Source organism: Macaca thibetana, chromosome 11 (assembly GCF_024542745.1).
Source record: "Macaca thibetana thibetana isolate TM-01 chromosome 11, ASM2454274v1, whole genome shotgun sequence".
NCBI lineage: Eukaryota > Metazoa > Chordata > Mammalia > Primates > Cercopithecidae > Macaca > Macaca thibetana.
The window spans coordinates 41,556,241-41,579,986 of record NC_065588.1 but is presented as its reverse complement, the minus strand read 5'-3'; the positions used below and the strand labels follow the sequence as shown (position 1 = coordinate 41,579,986).

The window sequence follows — 23,746 nt, the reverse complement described above, 5'->3', positions numbered from 1 at the left end:
GCCTAAATAATTAAAGGAAGCATGACAAAAAGAATATCAATAGAGATAGGAATTACTAAAAATTACCAATTAGTGGCTCAAGCCTGTAATCCCAGCACTTCAGGAGGCTGAGACGGGCGGATCACGAGGTCAGGAGATCGAGACCATCCGGGCTAACACGGTGAAACCCCGTCTCTACTAAAAAAAAAATACAAAAAACTAGCCGGGTGAGGTGGCGGGCGCCTGTAGTCCCAGCTACTCAGGAGGCTGAGGCAGGAGAATGGCGTGAACCCGGGAGGCGGAGCTTGCAGTGAGCTAAGATCCGGCCACTGCACTCCAGCCTGAGCGATAGAGCGAGACTCCGTCTCAAAAAAAAAAAAAAAAAAAAAAAAAAAAACAATTAGCAAAGTACAATAACTAAAATAAAAAACTCATTAGAAGGGCTCCTCGGCAGATATGAAATAGCAGAAGAATCAGCAAACTGAAAGCTAGGTCTATTAAGATTATCCAGTCTGAGAAATGGAACAAAAAAGGAAAGAGGACAAAGGAACACAGTCTCAGAAATTAGTGGGACACCATCAAATATACCAACACATACATTATAGAAGTCCCAGAGAAAAAAGGAGAGAAACAGAAATAATAATCAGTGGCTGAAAACTTCCCACATTTAATGAAAACACTATTTTGCACATCCAGCAAACTCAACAAATTCCATGTAGGATAAACTCAAAGAGATCTAAACCGGGGAGTATCATATTCAAAGTGTCTAAAGACAAAGACAAAGAAAACATGGCAAAGAATGGTGACAGCAGAAAGAGAAAAGTGATTCATCACATATAAACGGTCCTCAGTAAGATTAACAGCTAACTTTTCACAGAAACCATGGAGGCCAGAGGCAGTGGGATGATACATTCAAAGTGCTGAAAGAATGACTGTCAACCGAGTATTCTATCTCCAGCAAACCCATCCTTCAAAAATGGAGAAATTAAGACATTCCCAGATAAAATCTGAAAGAATCTGTTGTTGGCACAGACTTGCTGTATTAGTCCATTTTCACACTGCTGATAAAGACATACCTGAGACTGGTTCATCTAAAAATAAAAAGAGGTTTAACAGACTCACAGTTCCACATGGCCGGGAAGGCCTCACAATCATGGCAGAAGGCAAAAGGCATGTCTTATATGGAGGCAGGCAAGAAAGAATGAGAGCCAAGTGAAATGGGTTTCCCATTATAAAACCATCAGATCTTGTGAAACTTATTCACTACCATGAGAACAATATGGGGAAAACCACACCCATGATTCAATTATCTCCCACCAGGTCACTCCTACAATATGTGGGAATTACAGGAGCTACAACTTGAGATGAGATTTGAGTGAGGACACAGCCAAACCATATCACCTGCCCTAGACAGATTACACCTTATTTATTTTATTTATTTTTAAGACACAGTCTCATGCTCTGTCACCCAGGCTAGAGTGCAGTGGCGTGACTTCAGCTCATTGCAACCTCTGCCTCCTGGGTTCAAGCAATTCCCCTGCCTCAGCCTCCTGAGTAGTTGGGACCACAGGCATGTGCCACCACACCTGGCTAATTTTTTGTATTTTTAGTAGAGATGGGGTTTTACTGTGTTAGCTAGGATGGTCTTGAACTCCTGACCTCATGATCCACTGGCCTCAGCCTCCCAAAGTGCTGGGATTACAGGCATGAGCCACTGTGCCCAGCCCAGGTTAAACACCTTTAAGCCCAAAACCTGAATTTGAAATGCTCCAAAATCTAAAACTTTTCAAGTGCTGACATAATACTCAAGGAAAATCTTCACTGGAGCATTTTGGATTTGGGATGCTCAAATGGTAAGTATAATGCAAATTTTCCAAAATCTGAAAAAAAATCTGAAATCTGAAACGCTTCTGGTCCTAAGCATTACGGACAAGAAACACTTAACATATACTAGGAGAGTCCTTCAGGCTTAAATAGACACTTGACAGTAACTCAAATCCACCTCAAGAAATAAAAAGCAGTAATAGAGCTAACTACATATATAAATATAAAAAGCAGTGTAAGCATATTTTTGTATGTCACTATTTTCTTCTATCTTATTTAAAAGACACAAAGCAACAATTATGAAACTGTTGGTGAGCTTATAATGCATTGAGTTGTAATTTGCATGATGATAATACCACAAAGGAGTAGAGAAGGAACAGATCTATACCAAAGTAAAGTTTTTGTATACTATTTGAAATTAAAATTTCAAATAATATTTAACTATATTATTTTAAATTAAGTTGTTAATTATAATCCCCAGAGAAGCCACTAAAAAACAATAAAGAAACAACAATGGAATTAGAATGACATACTAGAAATATTTAACACACAAAAAAGTAGTAATGAAGGAATAGAAAAACAAGGGACAAAAGACACATGAAAAACAAATAGCAAAATCGCAGATGTAACTCCTACTTCATGAGTAATTACATTAAATATACATGAACTAAATATTAAAATCAAAAGCCAACAAATGGAAATAAATGAAACAGAGGACAGAAAAGTTAAAAAAAACAACAAAACAAAGTTGGTTCCTTGAAAAGATAACAAAATTGGCAAACTTAGCTAGGCCGATAAAGATAAAAGAGAAGACTCAAATGGTTAAAATCAGAAATGAAAGGGGAAACATTACTGTTACTCCTACAAAAACAAAAAGGATTATAAGGGGATACTATGCATAATTATAAGCCAACAAATTAGACAACCTAGATAAAATGGATGAATTCCTAGAAAAATATGAACTACTTAAGCTAGCTCAAGCAACAATAGAAAACTTGAATAGACCTATTTTCAACAAATAAAGAGAATGGACTAGCAGAAAAAAAAAAATTCCTGCAAAGAAAAGCCCAGTCTCAGATGGCTTCACTGATGAGAAGAATTAACACCAATGTTTCATAATCTCTTTTAAAAGCAAAGAGGGAACACTTCTCAACTCATGCTATGTGACTAGTATTGTGATGATACCAAAACCAAAGACAACATAAGAAAACTAGAGACCTAATATCTCTTGCAAATATAGATGGAAAAATCTCCAATAAAATACTAAAAAACCAAATCCTGCAACATATAATAAGTACCACATACTATGACCAGGTGGGATCTATCCAGGAATGCAAGGAGGATTCAAAGTACAAAAATCATCAATTCTTGTAACATACCATATTAATAGAATAATGAACAAAAACTACACACAAGATAATGTCAATAGACACAGAAAGAGCATCTGGCAAAATCCAACACCCTTCCATGATTAAAAACACTCAAAAACTAGGAATAGAATTTTCCTAACCTGATAAAGAGTATCAACAAAAAAACTCACAGCTAATATCATACTTAATGGTCAGACTGAATGCTTTCCTCTTAAGATCATTATATAGGAGGATCTAGTCAGGACAACTAAGTAAGAAAAAATAAAGGCCTCCAAATCGGAAAGGAAGAAGTAAAACTACCTCTGTTCACAGACAGCATAACATTGTATATAAAAATCCTAAGGAATCCACCCAAAATACTATTAGAGCAAATAAGCCAGTTTAGCAAGGTTGCAGGACACACATAAAAATCAGTATATTAAAAAAAGCAATTACATTTCTATACACTACAATAGGTAATCCAAAAATTAAGGAAACAATTTATAATACCATCAAAAGAACAATGTACTTAGAATAAATTTAAGAGAAAAAAGAAGTATGAGACTTATACACTGAAACTATAAAATATTGTTGATAGAAATGAAAGACCTAAATAAATGAAAAGACATCCTGTGTTCATGGATTAAAAGACTTAATATTATTAAGACGGCAATACTCTCCAAACTGACCTATGGAATCAACATTATTCTTATCAAAATTCCAGGTGGATTTTTTTTTTTTTTTTTTGCAGAAATAGAGAAGCTGATCCTAAAATTCACATGGAAATGCAAAAGACCCAGAATAGCCAAAACAATCTTGAAAAAGAAAAATGAAAATGTGAAGTTTCCAATTTCAAAACTGACTACAAAGTTACAGTGATCAATAAAGTGTAGTACTTGCATCAAATGCAGACATGTAGATCAACGGAAAACAACTGAGAGTCTATAAACAAACTCTTAAATTTTTGGCCAACTGCTTTTCAACAAGGGTGCCAAGATAATTCAACAGAGAACAGTCTTTTCAAAAATGGTGCTGGTATACCAGATATACACATAGAAAATGACAGAGTAGGACTCTATCTCATACCAGGTACAAAAATTAAAATAAATCATAGACCTACATCCATAAAACTCTTAGAAGACAAATGTTAAAAAAAACTTCATGACTTTGGATTCCGAATGGTTTCTAAGACATGACACCAAGAGCACAACTAACAGAATAAAAGGTAAACTAGAGGTCATCAAAATTAAACATAATTTTGTTTCAAAGAATACTATGAAGAAAGTGAAAACACAATCCACAGAATAGGAGAAAATATTTTCAATGTATCTGCTGTGGTTTGAATATGTCTCTTCCAATTTAGGTATTGCCAGTGTGGTAGTATTAACTAGTGGAGACTTTAACAAGCGATTAGGCCATGAGGGCTTGTACCTCATGAATGGTATTAGGTGCCCTTATAAAAGGAGTTGATGAAAGAAGTTCTCCCCACTTGCCCTTATGCCTTCTGCTATGTGAAGACGCAGCATTCCTCTCCTCCAGAGGATGCAGCCCTCACCAGACACCACATGCTGGCAACTTGATTTTGGAATTTCCAGTCTCTGTAACTATGAAAAATAAATTTCTATTCTTTACAAATTACCTGGTCTGTGGTCCTGCGTTACAGCGGCACAAACAGACTAAGACAATATACAATAAGGGACTTCTATCCCAAATATATAAAAAATGCTTACAACTCAACAATAGAAAGACAACACAATTAAAATAGGCAAAGGATTTGAACAAACATTTCTCCAAAGAAGCTATACAAATGACAAACACATGAGAAGATGCTCACCATCAGTAGGCATTAGAGAAAACAAAGTCAAAACTGCAATGACATACCACTTCATAACAACTAGAATGGCTTTTTTTTTTTTTTAAGTGCTGATGAGGATGTGAAGACATTAGTATCCTCACACACTGCAGTCACTTTGGAAAATACTATGGCAGCTCCTCAAAATGTTAAACCTACAGTTACTGTATATTCCAATAATTCCATTCTTCATTATATTCTCAAGAGATATGAAACCATGTGTCCCCACCAACACTTGTCCATGAATGTTCATAGCAGAATTATTCATAATAGCCAATGAGTAGAAACAACCAAAATGTCTATCAATGAATAAACAATGCAGTTTATACATATAATGGGATGTTATTTGGCCACAAAAAAGGAATGAAGTACTGATACATGCTACAACATGGATGAACCTCAAAGAGTAGGTGAAATGAAAGAAGACAGTCACAAAAGGCCTTATACTGTATAGTTCCACTTTTATGAAATGTTCAGAACAGGCAAATCCATAGAAACAGGAAGTAGATTGGTGGTTGCCAGGGGCCAAGGGAAAGGGTTTAGGGAGTGAGTGCTAATGGGCACTGGTTTCTTTTGAGGGCAATAAAAATGTTCTAGAATTAGATAGTGGTGATCACAACTTGGTGAATGCACTTAAAATACCTGAATTGTTTACAAATTTTTAATATTTTCAATTTTATTACATACTGAGTAGATTCACAAGAATAGAAAACATTTAAAATATTTAAATGCTTTTATGGAATGTCCAGAATATGTAAATCCCTAGAAACAGAAAACAAATAGATTAGTGGTTGCCAGGGGCTAAGGGAAAGGGGCACACCTGAATTGTGCACTTTAAAAAGGGCATTTTATGGTATATAAATAATATCTGTATATAGCTGTTATTTTTAAAAGGGGCATAAGGGCTGGGCACAGTGGCTCACACCTGTAATCTCAGCACTTTGGGAGGTCGAGGCAGGCGGATCACCTGAGGTCAGGAGTTTGAGACCAGCCTGGCCAACATGGTGAAACCCTGTCTCTACTAAAAATACAAAAATTAGCTGGGTTTGGTGGCAGGCGCCTGTAATCCCAGCTACTTAGGAGGCTGAGGCAGGAGCATCGCTTGAACCCGGGAGGTGGAGGTTGCAGTGAGCTGAGATCATGCCACTGCACGCCAGCCTGGGTGACACAGCAAGACTCTGCCTCAAAAAAAAAAGAAAAAAAAAAAAAAGAGGGGCATCAGCTTCAAATGGGCATTTGATAGAAACTATAAAAGTAACTGAAAATATTTATAATGTATATATTTTACAGATATCTCATAAATAATTAAAGTCAAATAGTTTTGAGCACAGGCAGTATATCCCCAAGAACTTCCCTCCATTTTCTGCAAATTAATCTGTGTGAAATGCTAGGAAATATGTGGTGTAACTATCACGGTGATTTCGTAAAACGAGTTTTAACAAGAACAACCCATGAGGACCTTATAAAAATGCAACTTTTGCACTTTGAAATGTATTTTTGAGATTTTTTTTTTTTTAAACTAGAACAATGTACAAACCAACAGAGAAGTTGAAGACGAATTTAGAGAAAAGGTAACAACATTCGGCCTTTGGCCCAAAACGCTTTTTCAGTGAGGAGGGAAGAGTACTTTAAAGCCATCTGCAGCTTTCGAGCTACAAAGCCATAATGGGTACAACACGCTCAGAATCCTCTGTTAAATCGAAGGGCAATTATGTCTATTCATCAGGGCTGCCACGTAAGCAACCTACCTCAGGAGCACGCTGACATGCTTGGGGCTTGTGAAATTTGGTTATCAGCTCATTGCTGGTGCCCAGAAATTTTGATCTGGCTGGCACACCTGGATAGCGGCCAGATGATCAAGAGAAAATGCCTGGTTCCCTGCTACATCCCTGCTGGAAGTTGAGACCACCAAAAGCAGAGGTCTAATAATACCATTCAGAACAGTGATGGTGAAATTCAGAGTGCTCTGGCACCCACATATATCCCTTTAGACAGTGCAACTGGTGTCTGAATTTCAACCTCAGCACAAATTAATTTTTGATTACATTTTTTAAAACATTGTATGAACTATTTTTTTAACGTAAAAACCGAAACAACTACTGAGTTTTTAAGCAAGCACTTTTTAGTATATATTAAGAAGTCATTTCTAAAAGTAAAACAAAACAAAAAACAAAAACCCCACTAATTTTCCCAGTGGAACCCTGAAGAAATCAGAGCTGCTTTTGGCTCACATCTGCAGGGCTGAGTGTACATTCCTCTGGGGGCCAAAAGTTCAAGGGCAATCCTCCAGCCTCCAGTCCTCCTTCCTTTTTCAAACAAAATATTGTCTTAAAATATTGGAGTGTTTCCTAGGAGTAACATTCCTGTCAGAAACTGGGTTGGATTATCTAAGAAAAAAATTTTTCCATTTCACTTAGTTATTATGCTCAGAACAAAAGGGATATATCATCCAAGCAATGAGTGTTCTCCAGTCAGTCTTGTCTTACCAAAATAGTTTAAGATCATGAAAATAATTTTATGTCTAACAAACTTTTCAGCATGGCAACAAGGAATAAACAGAGGTTACCTCCATGTACAGTTATCTTGATTAAGATATCCATAGAGAAAGCAAGCCACTCCTACGACTGCGGCCAGGAGAAGCATCTGAGTGTAATAGCCCAGCCAAGCAAAGTAGATTCCAATCTTCTCTCCATAATATTTCCTGAAGAAAGACAGAAATTATTTTTAGAAGATACAAATAATTACTCTGCAGCTTCATCCTAATATTAATTTCTGATTTTAAATAAAGGAGGCTTTAAGCTTAAACCTGACTCGATTCACCCTTAAAACATTCATTTTCATAACAGACCCTGAATTCTATGAAACAAAAAGTGTATTACACATTATAGAAGAACTGATCACTATCGCTGGTTTGCCTGGTGAAAGTATATTAAAATACAGCAAGGAAGAGAAAAATGCTGATTATGGAATACATACAGAGTATTACTATCATTCTTTGTAAAGATCAGCACTATTTTACACATTCTGCAAAAGACTGTTCTTCATATGCATGAGACAAATGAACATGAACAATCTGCTCAGTTATTTGCTTTTACTTAACTAGGGAAGTTCCTTGGAGGAAATGTAACATAAATCACAAATACAGTTGAGCCTTAAACAACACAGGTTTGAACTGCATGGGTCCACTTAGATGTGGATTTTTTTTTTTTTTCAATAAAAGATAAAGCTAGTGTGCCTGCCTCTCCTGCCTCCCCTTCCACTTCCTCCACCTCTTCCCACTCTGTCACCCCTGAGACAGCAAGAATAACCCTCCTCTTTTTCCTCCTCCTCAGTGTACTCAATGTGAAGACAAGGATGAAGACCTTTATGATGATCTATTTCCATTTAGTGAATGGTAAATATACTCTTATGATTTCTTAACAACATTCTTTTCTCTAGCTTTATTGCAAGAATATAGTATATGATACATGTAACATTCAAAATATGTGTTAACTGATCGTTCATGTTATTGGTAAGACTTCCAGTCAACAGCAGACCATTAAAAGTTTAAGGGGAGTCAAAATTTATATGCAGGTTTTCGACTGTATGTGTGTGGGGGTGCCAGTGCCCTACCCCTGCGTTGTTCAAGGGGCAACTGCAATAATAATAGGAAAAATAATAATACTAATCTGTAGTGGAAGTCTCTCTGACCAAAATTTTTGCAAAACTGATGTATGAATGAAAGAAGGCAGGATGCATATGACTGAGAAACCCATCACCCTGTATTCCTTATATCTAGCTCTTCTATTTTTTCCTAATTTTTAAAAACTGGTTAATGGTATACTCTGGGGTAAAGGGAGGCCAGGTAGGCAAGATTAAAGAGTGCAGGCTGACCAAGAAGCAGTGCCAGAATTGTTCCTGAAAGGAATGTCAAGTACAGTCAGGCAGAGTTTAGGAATGAAGAGACGGTTCAGGTGACTGCTGCTGTTGCTGATATTCCCCAAGACTGACTCATTTCTGCCTTCATCTTGATCTGTAGAACAAGGAGATTTACTTCACTCTGAGGCCTGCGTGAGACTTCAGGCTCAGTATGGAGCTGGGCTGAACTCCTTGGTCTTAGCCTTGTGGGGACTCAGCTCTGAGCAAAACCTGGAGTCCTGGGAGACTTCAGACAGGAACATCCCTGGGCTGGACCAGCACTCACAGGGAAGGTCTGAGACCAGCTCCATGGGTCACAGGCCTGGGTGTAGGTCACATTCACAGGGAAAAAGGAAGAGCTGAGACAGACCTGAGGGTGGAATCGGGAGATGGGAGGAACACAGTGTGGTGATTTTCACATGACCGGAGCTTTGCTGTCTAGCTCACGGAAGGCAGGCAAATGGCAGGCTCAGGATAGAGGCCGGAAGAGAAGTCTGGCCGTGGATTCGAGATGCCTTGGCCTCTTTTTGGTTATGCTCTCTGTAATAAGTTTTCATCAGCCATCCATCCTGGAAATGCCATATTTAAATTGGAAAGAATCTTAGAAGTTGCCTGGTCCAACCTCCCAATAATAAAAAATACCCTGCTGTGTTTAAAGAGCTGGTCAGGCAGTCTCTGCTTGGTTATTTACTGTGACAAGGAGTTCAATACTTTCTAAGGCATGCCTGTTACATTGTAAGCAAGGCCAGAAAGATTTTTCACATCTTAAAAGGAAATCTGTCTCTTAGTTCTTGCTGAAAAGCTGGAAATAATGAGGATTCCTTCAAATGTAATATTTTCTGATCATTGTCCCTCTCTGCCAAATAAGTCCCAACTCTTAAAATCCATTTAACAAAATTCAGCTTTGATTTTTAAAATCAAAATTACAAGTATATAGTCATTAAATAGTCTAATAGCTCTAGAAGGCTGGTTATAAAAAGGAGCAGCCCCTTACCCCCTCACCTATTTCCTGCTGCCCAGAAGCAGTCACTTTAAACTCCTATAGTTGATGCTTAGAATATTTACTTCCCTATCTCTAAATAACATGCAAGAAGTGCTGCTTATTGATTTTTCAGTTTGGTGCATCACCTATTGACTTTCTATTCTGGACGATGTGGATTAAGCTCTCTTGCAACCCCTCGCCTCATCTAAATATCCACATCTCTATTCCTGCCATCCTCACATAGTTACAATATAACTTTTGGTTAGATTAATATTCTTGCTTTACATTATTATGATTCTATAAACACTATTCACAGCTGAATCAAGTCATTGCTATAATTACTTTTTCCTCCCTGCTCAGTATCTTGTTCTCCCTAGAGTTAATAATTGTCTTGATGGCTCATTGCTTAGTTTTGTGTACTTATCAACAATTCAACCCCAGACTCTCCCCTAATGTGTCACTTTCTCAATAGTTTCAAACACATGAGATCATCTATCAGTTTCAACTCCTTGAATAAATGCCCTCAGACCTCCTCCAACCTTGACTAATGACTCTCCAAGCCCCGCCACAGAACTGTGTCACCTGGGATCTCTCTGTCCCTCTCTCTTGTGCTGGCATTTCCTGTTAACTAACTCTTAGGTCTTCTTTCTTGGTGGAGCACCTCCTCCATTACCTTGCACATCTAAACTGTGAAAATTCCTCATACTTAACAGTTTGAGCATACATAGAGTTACACAGATATGGTCAAACTTTCCTTAGACATGTGAAGTCACTGCTGTCTTTTAGTGTGTAGTGTCATTGAGAAGCACAATGCTTTTGAGTCTTGATCCTTTGTATGACTTTCTTTTCATTTTGCTTTCTAAAGGCTAGCAGGATCTTCTTTGTCCCCAGTGTTCTGAGCCATCGTGTTGGAGTGACTCAGTGGCTCTATTTTCATCCTCTAGGCTGGGTACTCAGCAGGCTCTTTCCACCTAGAGACTCATGATGTTCAGTTCTTCAGATACTTCTCTGGAAGTACTTCTCAGATTTCTTCCCTACATTTTTTATCCTCTGGTTTCTCACACTCCTATTATTTATACATTGTACCTCCTGGACTGATCTAATTTTTTATCCTTTCCCCCTTTTCTATCCCTTTATAAATTTTGCTCTATGCTCTGCATAATTTCTTCAACTTCATTTTCTAATGGCTTCTATTGGTGTTTTTCTGTCTAATCACATTTTCAGTTTCCAAGAGCTAGATTTTATTCTCACAACAATCCTTTCTTATAGGATCCTGCCCTTGTCTGGTGAATACCCTATTTTCTTTTATTACTCTGGGGGTAAAAAATGGGAGTTTGGAGGGAAACTTTTCTTTTTCACCTGTGCAAAGTCTGGTTCCCATAGGTTGCTGTTTCCCATAGGTTGCTGTTTCCAGTTTGGTTTGCTTTTTGGGAAACCAAATGGAAAGAGCCCATTTTCCCTTCAGTAATCCCCGGGAACCACAGATGAGGTTTAATAGCCTGAATGTTCAAGGCGTTACTAGTTGAGAAGCAATGAAGGGAAAGAACATGTGCACCAGGGACAGGGGACAGTTAAATGCATTTCCCCTAGCAAAATATATTTAAAATAGTCGCGAAATTTTCTTTACTGAAGCAAAAATAAATAAATAAATAAAAAATCGAGCACATAAAAAATGATTAAGAACCCATCACTCTGCCATCAGATGCTATTGGCTTAACATAAAAGGAAATTAATAAAATGGAAACTTCACATGAATGTCAACCTCAAATATTTACATATGTACAAACATCTTTTAAAATCTTATTTTACAGGGTAAACAGAGTTAATGAAAGTGCCTCTTCATGACTGTAATCTCGGTGATTGAATGACAAGGGAATCCAAGTGTGATCACATAAAATAAAGAAATCTCTTATGAAACAATGAATCTAAGCAATGATTGTTGATAGATGCTATCATCACAAAAAAGAGAGACAAATGGACATTATATACCTTCTGATATAAGTACCTAACTCCACGTATAACGTATTCTTGTATAAAATCTAACCTCAATCAGATTAAGCTTCTAGATGAGGATCCAATTACTTAGCTAATGCAAATACACAAATTATGTAGTCATAGCAAATACAGAGGAACATGTTCAACAACACCACAGGAGAGAATGAAATCAGCAAAACAGGGAATGCAAGGCATTCTTTCAACAACAGCAAGGAAAACAAGAAATAAACAGTGAAACTGAGACCAGAAGAAATTTGAGAGATTGTATTAACTGCAACCTCTGGACCATGTTTGGATCCTGCTTTGAACTAAAAAACGATTAAGTTGTTTTCGGGACAATAAGGGAAATCTGAATCCTGATTATCTGATGATATTAATTTTTTTTTTTTTTTTTTTGGAGACAGGGTCTTACTCTGTTGCCCTAGAATGCAGTGACACAATCATAGCTTACTGCAGCCTCAAACTCCTGGGCTCGAGCAATTCTCCCATCTCAGTCTCCTGAGTAGCTGGGACTACAGGTGTAAGCCATCATGCCTGGCCTTTTTTTTTTTTTTAAGACTAGATCTCACTATGTTGCTCAGTCTGGCCTCAAGCGATCCTCCTGCCATAGCTTCCTAAAGTGCTGGGATTAGAGGAATGAGTCACCTCACCCAGCCTTCCTTTTCAAAAGGGGGTATTCTGGTTATGTTTAAAAGACACCTTATTTAGAAATAGATGCTAATGAAATGATATGACATTTGGAGTCTGCTTCAAAATGATCCAGTGGAGTAGGGAGGGAAAGAAGTGGGAGTAAAAGTGAAACAAGATTAGCTATGAGTTTATACTTTTTGGAGCTGGGTGACAGATGAATGCAGGCTCGCTATGATACTCTATTTCTGTATATATTTGAAATTTCCCATGGAAAATGTAAAACAAAACAAATATTCATTTGTTTAAAACTTTCACTTTTAAGGTCTAGTAGTTTTCTCAAGTAGGTGGCAAGTGCACGGGGCACTGAGACACCATAAAAAAACAGGTACGTGACCCAGGCAGTCATGAAGTTAATTCTCCTCTCCTCTTCACTCTCCACATGCAATCCATAAACAAGTCCTGTTGACTCGACTCCCCAAACACATCCCAAATCTGCTCCCACAGTCTCTTGCCTGGCTCACTCAAACAGCCTCCTACCTAGTGGTCTCCCTGCTTCCTGTACCCCTTATAATCCATGCTCCACATTATCTTTGCAAACTGTGAATAGGATACAATGACTTAAACATTTAAAATATTACAACTGCTTCTCACTGCAATTAAAGTCTAAACTCTTTTCGGCACTCCTGCCACCCCTCTAACTTCATGTCTTATCATTCTCTTTCTCACTAGCATTGGTCTTTGATGTTTCCTCAAACTTGCCAAATGTGTGTGCATCTCAGAGCCACTGTACAAGCTGCTCCTATTCCTAGAAGGACTTCTCCCAAGTCCTCAAAGTACTGACTTCTCTTCACAATCCGGTCTCAGCTTAAATGTCACCTCCTCAAAGATGACTCCCTAAACTCACTTCCCACTCTGCCCTCCCATCCTATTGCTCTATTTTCTTCACTTCAATTAGAAATTCTGTTTATTTATTTTCATATTTTATTGGTGTTCTTGGTCTATCTCCCACAAGCCAGTATCCTCAGCACTGCCCAAACAATGTAAGCTTCTGGAGGAAAACCAACAGCGTACTTTGGGAAGAAAAACTCTTGAGCTAGTCATTGTATCTTGTGGGATACAATGAAATAGAACCTAGCAGCAGACACAAGAAAAGAGTAAAAATGCATATGTCTTACCATACAATAGAGGCTACATCTAACATTTACTTCTGTGCAATATGGAATTTGGTGGGTCTGCATCCCAGTTCCTGGGTAGGAGGTAACCTCTAAACCCTTGGAACTTCCTGAGAGACAGGAGTGCCTTTTTATTCACGGTGGGACCCTAGGACTATGCCTGATAGTTTATGCCAGTGAAGTGGCTCATGGTGGGCCTCTAGAGAGTTTGTGCTAATGAGATGACTCAGGGTGGAGGCTGGCCATGCTAGAAAGATCAACCATACAATTGGAGAACTGGAGCTTTGAGCCACATATTACTGGCCATCTTCCAGGGAGAGGATGGTACTGGAGATTGAGCCACATGGGTAATGATTCAATTAATCACGCCCACACAATTAAGCCTCAGTAAAAACCCTGGCCAACGCAGCCCAGCACTCTGGGTCAGCTCCCTTAGCTGGCAAGAGTCTTGATGAGTACTGTCACATTCAGATGCTGTGGGGTAACACACTGAGTGCCTCCCCCTGGAGTACTCCCTACAACCCCTCACCTGATAAGATCCAAGGGCTGCTTTTTGTATATGCTTCGAGGATGAGCCCATTCTCTGTACAGAAGGTACCGTTCATTAGGGCAGCTGGGATCCTCTGACTGACGGCGGAATTTGCACTGTGACGCAGAAGGGAACAGGTGAGCACCATAATCATCATGTTTTCACAAATCTGTTTCTTAAATGTGATACAAATATTTGATAGTCAGTTGTGAATAAGGGGTCCTCACCTGCTGGAAGGGGTGGAAATACCATCTAATTTTTAGTGATTTTTAACCAGGCATGGTACTAGCCTCCTTGGGGGTCATTTGTGAATGTGGGCAGGATGAATGACTCGGTGTTACAATCCTGGGGAGCACTGCAGGGACTCTGTGAGGGCCCCAGAGATGCTTAAAATGCTTTCAGTGGGGGCAGTCCTACACAATGAAAAATTGGGCCACCCAAGTGGCCAAATCACTGCACCAGAGGAACACGGGATAGCCCACCCCTCTCCACGGACAATGGGGAAACCAGGGCCTTGGCTGGTTAACAGCAGGGTCAATTCTAAAACCTAGGCTTCTTTGCCCCCAGTTCAGCAGTTATTCTGTGATAACAGATAGAAAAAAAAAATAACAAAGCTTGATATCATGTTATACACTTAGCTTATTCAAGAAACAAAACTTCCTGCTTAAATCCAGTTGTCTTTTTTCCTAACTCATTTTTCTTCTTCTGGCACTAGAACCAGATTACCACCCAGCCAAATCAGGGCATAGGCCCTGACCTTCACACATCTCCCTCTCAAATACCACATGGGACCATCTGTTAGCCTGAATATAGGACCACTGCAATTAGAAGAGGCTTTAGTGGAAAAGACCTGACCAAAAGCAAATGTCAACTGCTATAGAACCTTGGCACCCCAAATTAATATTCGTGACAGCTATTTGCAAGCAGCCTCAAAATTCATGTCCTGCTATTCGCTATTAGCTAAATTCAGTGGGGTACAAAAGTAAAACACATGGACTCTCAGGCTGGATGGCTACATTGGGTCTCTTAGGATCAGTATTTACTTCACCCAGCTCCCTGTTCTCTACTTTTCCATGTGTGTCAAGCTGCTGTTTAGTGTCCTAGTTTTATTATGTTATTTAGTACATTTCAATATTGTCTATCCACAAATACATGTACTACACAGTAGCAATTACCAGTATCAGTCTTTGCTTTCTTTGGTCTTACAGAGTCAGATGAATTGATAGTGAATATAACAAAGTAATAATGCAATATAATATAGTATTTATTTCAATGATGGAGTTGTAAATGTCCCTGCATTTACAGTGGTCACATTTTAAAAATTTCATTTCACGAGAGATGTTCTCGGCTAGAGAAGTACTCTTGAATTTGAGGGGTTGCCGTAATCTCAGAATATAGTCCTTAAAAAAATGTCAACAATCTGGGGTACTGCCATTGTAACAACCACCCTGACAGATGCCTTTTTAAAAGCCCAGGGATATTCCAGGGGACAGTTTGAAAATCATATTCCAAATGAGGAAGTAAAGTCTATGTTACAGAAAATGATAAATAAGAAGGTCTAACATGTATTTTGCTGACAAAGAACTAATTTTTTTTGGTTGATAATAACATCTGTTAGTAATTATGAAAATAGCTAACACTTATAATAGTATTTATTATATGCTAGGGACTAACATTTGGATTAATTTAATGGATTAATTTAAAGCTCTTAACAACTCTAGGAGGTAGGTTATAATTTATTCCCAGCTTATTGATGAAGAAATGGAGAAGAAAGGCTAAATGACTTTCACAAGGTCATCTAGCTAGAAAGTGGCAGGGCAGGCATTTTGGTCCCAGAAATGCTAACACGGATTAACTGCTAATCTATACTGCTTTACACATTAACTGTGACAGAGGTACTGTCCATTCATTCATTTGCTCCTTTAAAACTGAGTATCTTTATGACTGGGATCCATCTGTGAACAAAAGACCTGGTTCTTACCCTAAATGAGCTTGTAATCTTGCAGTATGTTCCCTTCATTTTATTGAGGAAGAAACTTACAGTCAGGAAAGTTAGCCCTTTGCTATTGTCAACACCAGAGTATACAGAAGGTCTTTTAGTTCATTTTTGCCTTTTAACTTACATCATGGAGTGGGAAAGCTGCCTTGTAGATCCCAGAGTTTACAAGTCTGTTGATCCCAAACTTACTAACATTGTTTATCAGTTGATACTTGACCCGAGAGAGGATGAAGTAAACCTAAAAAGATTCCAAAATAGAGTATGTGGTTTATACAGTGTAACTAGCCAATCCAATCATTGTTTACTACTGTAACATGAATCTGCTGGCATATTTCTTTTCTTTTTGTGCAGTTTTTAAAAATAAAACCAAACCAACCAAACCACAAAACAGCAGATTCCAAATTACCCCAAGACAGCAACTAAATGTGGTTTAGACTTACAATGCGGCTTCTGGTGGCTGGATTGAAGAAAGCATCTCTATCAACAATGTAAAAATCATTCATCCGGTTCTTCTCAAATGGGGCAGTGAAAAACTCTTGCTCTGGCTTGATGATGCTTTCATCTACACTGAGGACTTTGGTAAACCAGTTGAGTGTACCAAAGGCCGAGGACCGGTTTTTCAGATCATTGGGTTTCAGAGGCAATTTGATATGCATTATCTCAGCATAAGTACATAACACCTCCCACGGTGCATGTACTTTTACAAATACAAGCTTGTCATCCAAAACCTATATTGAAAAAATAAAAACACAGAACAAGAAACCAAACCAACTATTTTCACAATTTTAAAACACACAGATTTTTCTTATGTTGTTGGTAGCTTAAAAAAAAAAAAAAATACAGAGAACACCACTAAAAGTGAAGATAACAATAAAAATAGATTTGCAAACCATCAAAAATTTTTGCTTTAAAGACAATTTCTTGGTTTGAATCATTAAGAAATTCAAATAATCAGTTTATAAAACTATGAAAATAATTTATAAAATGAAGAAAACCAAACTTATTTGTCTATCACTCTACCCAAATAATTGACAAAGTAAAAACACTAGAATATTCATTGTAGTGCTATCATAATGAAAATTTTTAATTTTCTAAACTTTGAACTGTCTATTGTCTATCTGTTCAATATCATATTATGTGGCTATTAAAAATGTCAAAGAATTATGTTTATTGCCATAAATCCATTTGCTACATATTAAAGGGAAAAAGCAAATTATAAAACTGTAAAGTGGTAATTTTCTCCTTTTTGAAAGATAAAAAATGTGTATATATATATATTTTTGAGGAAAACAGCTCAGAAGGACTGCAAAATTATTTATGGATCATTAAGATACAGATTATTTTCCTTATTCTTATGTTTCCTAATATTTACCATAAACTATTTTTTGTATAACAGAAAAGCTTTTAAAAGTTTCTTAAAGGCAGAAATAATCATTCATACATGCATTCATTGTAAAATTCGTTGGCTATTAAAAAAGATCTGCTGGTTTTGATCAGAAAAAAAGAATACATTCTATACAATGCAGATTTTGATTGACTCCTCTCCCAGTCTATGACTAAGATGTGGCCAGGGCTGCGTGTTTCCAATGTCACCCCAGTATTCCAAGTGGCACGAAGCTGCCCAAGAACAGTGGTCAGCCAAGGGCTGAAAAGGGACCAATACTTACTGATCTTGTTGCTTCTAACTGCAGGCCATGACAGATAAGGTTAGATTCGTATGCTTGTCTTTTCCTCTGTCAAAAGAAATTGGAATATGTTAGACCTTTAGTTTACCAAAGGCAGAAAAAGGCATTTTTTAAAACGATATTAATAACAAAACCAAACTAGCGTGGACCTGAAAAAGAAATTCATCAGCTCCAATGGAACAGAAGCAATGAAGCAGCTCTTGCTGCTGGTGACGTGTGAGTGTTGGATCCCCAAGAGAATGCTGTGGAGGGTAGTTCGATGCCCTGGCACCCTCGCAGGCTCTGGGCTGTCCTGGTGGGGTTTCAATCATCTGAGGTAAATAACAGTATCCTGCTTTGACACAATCCCATGTACTTTTTGGCTCACAAAAGCATACAAATTGAGCTTTCTGAGTCCTATTCACTGATACGAGTTTTCAGAGTTGAAGATCCCAGATTTTAAAAATCTGATTTCCATACCATTCAAATGGTTCACTTACTGGATGTGTATGCGTCATCCCTGCATATCTTGACCAAATTAAATAAAACAACACAGGCAATTTTGGCAAAATTCAGAGAATTTTTTTCTGTCTGCAAGACTGAGATGTTTGTGAAGCTATAAATGTCTAAATCTATAAAAATAGTGAACTAAATCTATATTACGTAGCCATTTCAAAAGATACAGAATTTACTACACTTATCGATATTAAATTTTAGATGCCTAGGCTTTTGCCATGCTGCGCCCAAAGTTGTAAGGGAAGCATGCAAAGATGGAGACTTGTTTGACCTTTTAAAAAGAATGTTTTTCATGACAAAATAGTTTATACTGCTTTGTGAAATGAAGAAAATGAGTAGACACAGAGGTTAACACAAGCTTTGCTATGGTTTAAATATGTCCCCTCAAAATCATGTTAGAAACTGAATCCCCCATGCGACAGTGTTGAGAGGTAGGGCCCACTGAGGGGTGATCAGGTCACAAGGGCAGACTTAACAAATTAATGACATTATCACAGGAGGGGTTTCATTAGCATGGAATGGGCCCCTTATAAAAGTTTGGCCCCTTTTTGTTTCTAACCCCCTGCCCCATTTTTGTTTCTCCCCACCACCTCTCTCTCCCCCACCACTGTGGGGGTGACACTGCAAGAAAGTCCTCACCAGATGCCAGCCCCCTTGATCTCAGACTTCTCAGCCTACAGAACTGTGAGCCAATCAATTTCTGTTCTTTATAAATTAGTCTGTGGAATTCTGTTGCAGCAGCACAAAATGGACTAAGATGAGCTCTGTAACCACACTTCCTGGGTTCGAAATCTGAATTTATTATTTGTCAGCTCCATGACCCATGACAAGAAAATTAAACTCTTCATGCTTCATTTTCTTCATCTGTAGAATTAAGAAAACCCACTTGTTTCCTTTTTAGGGTCTTGTGAAGATATGATTTAAACTACGTAAAGCACATGAAGTAGAATTTTCATTTACAATAGTGACGAAAGGTAACTTGGAGCAAGCCTTACACTGAAGACAGCTGAAAAAGCTGGGTGGAGTATTTAGCACAGCAGTTACCAAGATAGAGAGGAACTGCTAGGTCCAGGTCGAGATCATCTAGTGGATCTGGCAGTCAGGCATTTTACCCAGGCAGCAGTACTCATGATCTGCCCACTCTAAAGGGACAAAGTGGGGATGAGCTGCTGTGCTATGCACAGGGCCTAGAACATAATAAACATCCCATTAACTAGAAGTAGGTAAAGCTGCAGGAAAAAGATCAAAGGTCAAAAATTAAAAGAATATACTTGGTATTTGGCTAAATTTGAGTCCAAGTGGAATCCCTGATGTATTGTGTAGAAGTATCAGAAAAAGGATATTGCTTTGTTTTTATATCATTAATAAATGGTTGTACAGTACTTAAAACATGCCAGACACTGTTCTAAGAGTTGTACAGATATAGTACATTTAACTGTTTGCTGCAATTTGAATGTACAATAGAGTAGCAGAGGAAACCAGCAAGTGGTATAACTTCCCTAAAAACAAGCAAATGGCCTAGAAATGCCCCACTCAGATAGTGGTTCAGGAGAGTTTCAGGTACAGCTCTCCTACTCTGCTCCCCGCAAATGACTGTTCCCTCTGGGTGTCCCCATCCCCGCCATCTCTGCAATTCATCCTGAGAAGTTCTTCAGCACTTTCTACCTCTGACCCACCATATTCCCAACTTGAACTTGAAAGTTGACTCAGATTCATTCTACTTCTTATCTAAGCAGTACTTCTTCCCTCTAAATCCTAATACTCACACTGTGATTCTTATATAGGAGCCCAGTCCTTATTTCTGATTGATTACCTCTTTATTACTGGGTAAAGCATTTTGATCCCACAGATAGTGTTCATCAGTATATGCCTGACATGGTTTCGATTTGTGTCTTTGTCCAAATGTCATGTCGAACTGTAATCCCCAATGTTAGGAGAGGGGCCTGATGGGGGGTGACTGGACCATGGGGGCGGATTTCCCCCCTTGCTGTTCTCGTGATAGTGAGTTCTCACGAGATCTGGCTATTTAAAAGTGTGTAGCATCTCCCCTTTGCTCTTATCCTTCCGCTCCAGACATATAAGATGTGCCTTCCTCCTCTGCCATGATTGGAAGTTTCCTGAGGCCTCCCCAGCCATGCTTCCTGTACAGCCTGCAGAAGTGAGCCAATGAAACCTCTTTTCTTTATAAATTACCCAGTCTCGGGTAGTTCCTTATAGCAATGTAAGAACTAATACAATACCTAACACATATTTGTTGAAAGAATATACTCAACAAGCATTAGTTCATTTACAAACATTTGAGTGCATTCTATTTTGCAAGCATCCTGCAAAGTGCTGGAGACTGAAAGAAGAATTTAAATTAGTCTGTTACAAAGGAATTATAGAGAAACTTAGTGTCCAGTGACCTAAGACTTTCTCCCAATACAGAATGACTGAAACATTTATTCATGTGCTTCCTGGCACTGTAATGGACATCTGTCATTCTTTATGGCCACTCATTTTAAACTCCTACCAGAGCCCACATCCACTATAGCAGATAAAAACACAGACACTCCTTTTCCTGGTCTCCCATGAAATTCAGCTCCTGGCACTTGAGCTAGGCCCTGCCAACTAGACTACCTGGCTCCAGGCTCCAAACTGAATGCTAGTGATGCAAAGCAGCCAGGCCCAGCAGAATACATTCTGGGGTGGCTAAGAGAGCAAATGCCAGTTCCAGAAATGGTAGAGGTTATGGCAGGAGCTTCCCATAGCCACTGCTAGTCAGTGGTACCAGCGGTGCTGGCAGCAGCCCTGTGCTCAGGACGGCAACTGTGCTTTTTCTCCTGCAGCAGAATTTAAGGTACTGCTTCTGGCTGCGTATCTCTAAGCTTATTTATCTAACCCTTCAGGAGAATCTCTGAGTTCTCTAACATTTTTCTGATAAACTCTTGATATGCTTAAATTACAGTTCATTTCTGATACCGGTAAGCAAGAATCCTGACTAACAGAGAGGCCACAAACTAGGGAAAACATGTTAGCCCAAAACCTAAAACATGGTACAGTAGAGGGAGGGAAAAGGACCGGCACCGTGACATTCTTTCCTTCAGGGGAGATGACTCACTCTGAGGCTGTACAAAGGGCAACCCAGATGGTCTCACTAGCAGGTCATAGCAGGATCCATGCCTGTGTCTTTGGTATCTAAAATTCAGTCATGAATTTCAGTTAGCATGTGAAAGCTCAGGCCCAAGAATTTTAGCTCTTGGAGACAAATGTCTTCATTAGAAGAGTAGGAGAATCAGTCAGAAGAGGGTCTTCTCCAGTGGCTTGATGGGTGCTTTAACAATTAAGTGCTGGTAGGAAGAAAAACCATGTAACTCTGTTCAATGGCCTTATTATAAATTCATGATTCCCATCGCAGTTGGCCTGTCTCCTTCCTGGCCCCTAGCTATCCACTAGGGAGCTGTTCCAAACATTTAAGGTGCTCCTTGCACTCATTACCTAACTTCCAGCCCAGCATGCTCTGCAGGTGACCTCACCTCCTTTCTTACACAGAAAAGGGCAGCCACCCACTGGAAACTCCTGCCAGTCTCTTTCTTTCTACCTATCAACAGCTGGGCACCACCTCTCTTCTTGGTGTTAGAAGTCCATCCTTTCATCTCTCTTCTTGAGCTTACTTTGGCAATACCTCCCATTTTTCTCTTCATTGCTTTTACTCCTCTGCCAAAAAACACCTTAAATGTTTCCCAGTCTTAAGAATATTAAATCCTCCCATGGCCCTGCCTGCTGTTCAATTACTGCCCTCACTTAGAGATGTCTTTTAATCTTGATATCATTAAGACTTAAAACAAGCCTATAACAGAGTAAGCATGCAATAAATGTCTAATGAATGAATAAACTGAGTGAATGGTGGATCGATGACTGCCTGTTAACGCCAGAATGAACTAGGGAGTATAAATTGCTGCAGTGCAGCAACTGGGCTCCTTTGTTCTGAGCCCCCCATATTTTCCATGTTCTTTTACTTATGGGTATTACAGGACATGGTGTAGAAAGAGAGATGCAGCTTAATTCTGAAGTACACCAACACCAGATAGATAGCACAGGGACATCCACAGCATGAAGTGATTCCTGGATGCTTCAGAATTTGAATTACCAGATGACAAAAGAAATGAGGCTTAGAGAGCCCAGAATGAGCCAGCCCCACATGAGGGCAGTTATGTCAGACATACCAAACACAAAATATTTCTGGGTTGTATCAGCTGTATCAGCTATGAATGCAACATGCTTAATAGTGCAAGTCAGACATGTACCTTCTTGGTGGAGTTTCTAAACTGAGGCTACAACTCATCACCTTCAAGGGACTCTCTCTTCTCGGATTTTGTTCTAATAGCCCCTGTAGTTCTTGCAGTTTTGGTTTTCCTGTTACTCCTGGGCATAGTGGTTAGATTCTGAGTCAAAATTGAAATCCTGGCTCTGCCATTTACTAGCTCTGTGATGTCTGGGCAAATAATCAGCTCTATAAGCATCAGCAGTTTCATCTAAAAAACAGAAGGGAAGAAATAGCTTCATTTTGGGATTGTTTTAAGGATTAAGAGTGATCATGGGCATAAAGCACCCAGCATGATGCTTGGCATACGATAAGCACTGTAGATATGTCAGCCATCACCATTACCTTCTCTCTGCCTTTCAACTTGCTCGACTTCCCTTATTCCTTAAAAAAAAAAAAAAAAAAAAAAAAAAAAAAAAAAATTCTTTCTATTCCACAGGGCTTAGAGGCTCATCTCTGTTTTAAATATCAAATATCTAACAAAACAGGCAACCCCACTCACTCTGCCTCTACACCATGCACCCAGTGACCCTTCATCCCTGCAGTGGGACACCAGTACACCATTTTATGGGAACTCATATGGGAACTCATTTTATGGGAACTCATAAAATTAATGAATATGGGAACCCTGCAGTGGGACACCAGTACACCATTTTATGAGAGTCACCTAGACTCCCCCTTCTTGACTCTTCTACACCACTTGGCTATCCTGATCTTCAGGCTACCTTCTTTGATATCTGATGGATATCTATCTTTTCATTCTCTGAAGGATGTGAACATATCTTTTTATCTCTTCTGCCTCATTTCTATATATAAGGTTGCTGGTGAGAATGCATAGCACATATAATATCATAGATGCAGAAAACATTAGAAATACTTCCCTTCAATCTCATTTTAAGAGCTTGATAATATTCTCTCAGAGAGGTGTACCATTATTTATTTAATTTCAAATGGCTGGATATTTAGGTGGTTTCTACCTTTTTGCTATTGTGAAAAATCTTTGTGCATCCATTATTATTTCCTCAGGATAAGGTCCTAAAAGTAAAATTGTTAAA

The 23,746-nt window shown here is 38.7% G+C and overlaps 1 protein-coding gene across 5 annotated transcripts in view; it reads right to left on the bottom strand.

The window, feature by feature from the left end:
• Positions 1 to 23,746, bottom strand: part of ANO6 (anoctamin 6) — a 212,810-nt gene that overhangs the window by 63,768 nt on the left and 125,296 nt on the right. For all 5 annotated transcript variants that reach the window (XM_050746870.1, XM_050746872.1, XM_050746873.1 and 2 more), the window contains 5 exons: positions 17,876 to 17,941; positions 16,649 to 16,936; positions 16,333 to 16,446; positions 14,210 to 14,325; positions 7,571 to 7,705 (listed from right to left, as the gene is read on the bottom strand). In XM_050746870.1, coding sequence (XP_050602827.1) covers positions 7,571 to 7,705; positions 14,210 to 14,325; positions 16,333 to 16,446; positions 16,649 to 16,936; positions 17,876 to 17,941 — 719 coding nt within the window. The remainder of the gene's footprint in view (positions 1 to 7,570; positions 7,706 to 14,209; positions 14,326 to 16,332; positions 16,447 to 16,648; positions 16,937 to 17,875; positions 17,942 to 23,746) is intronic.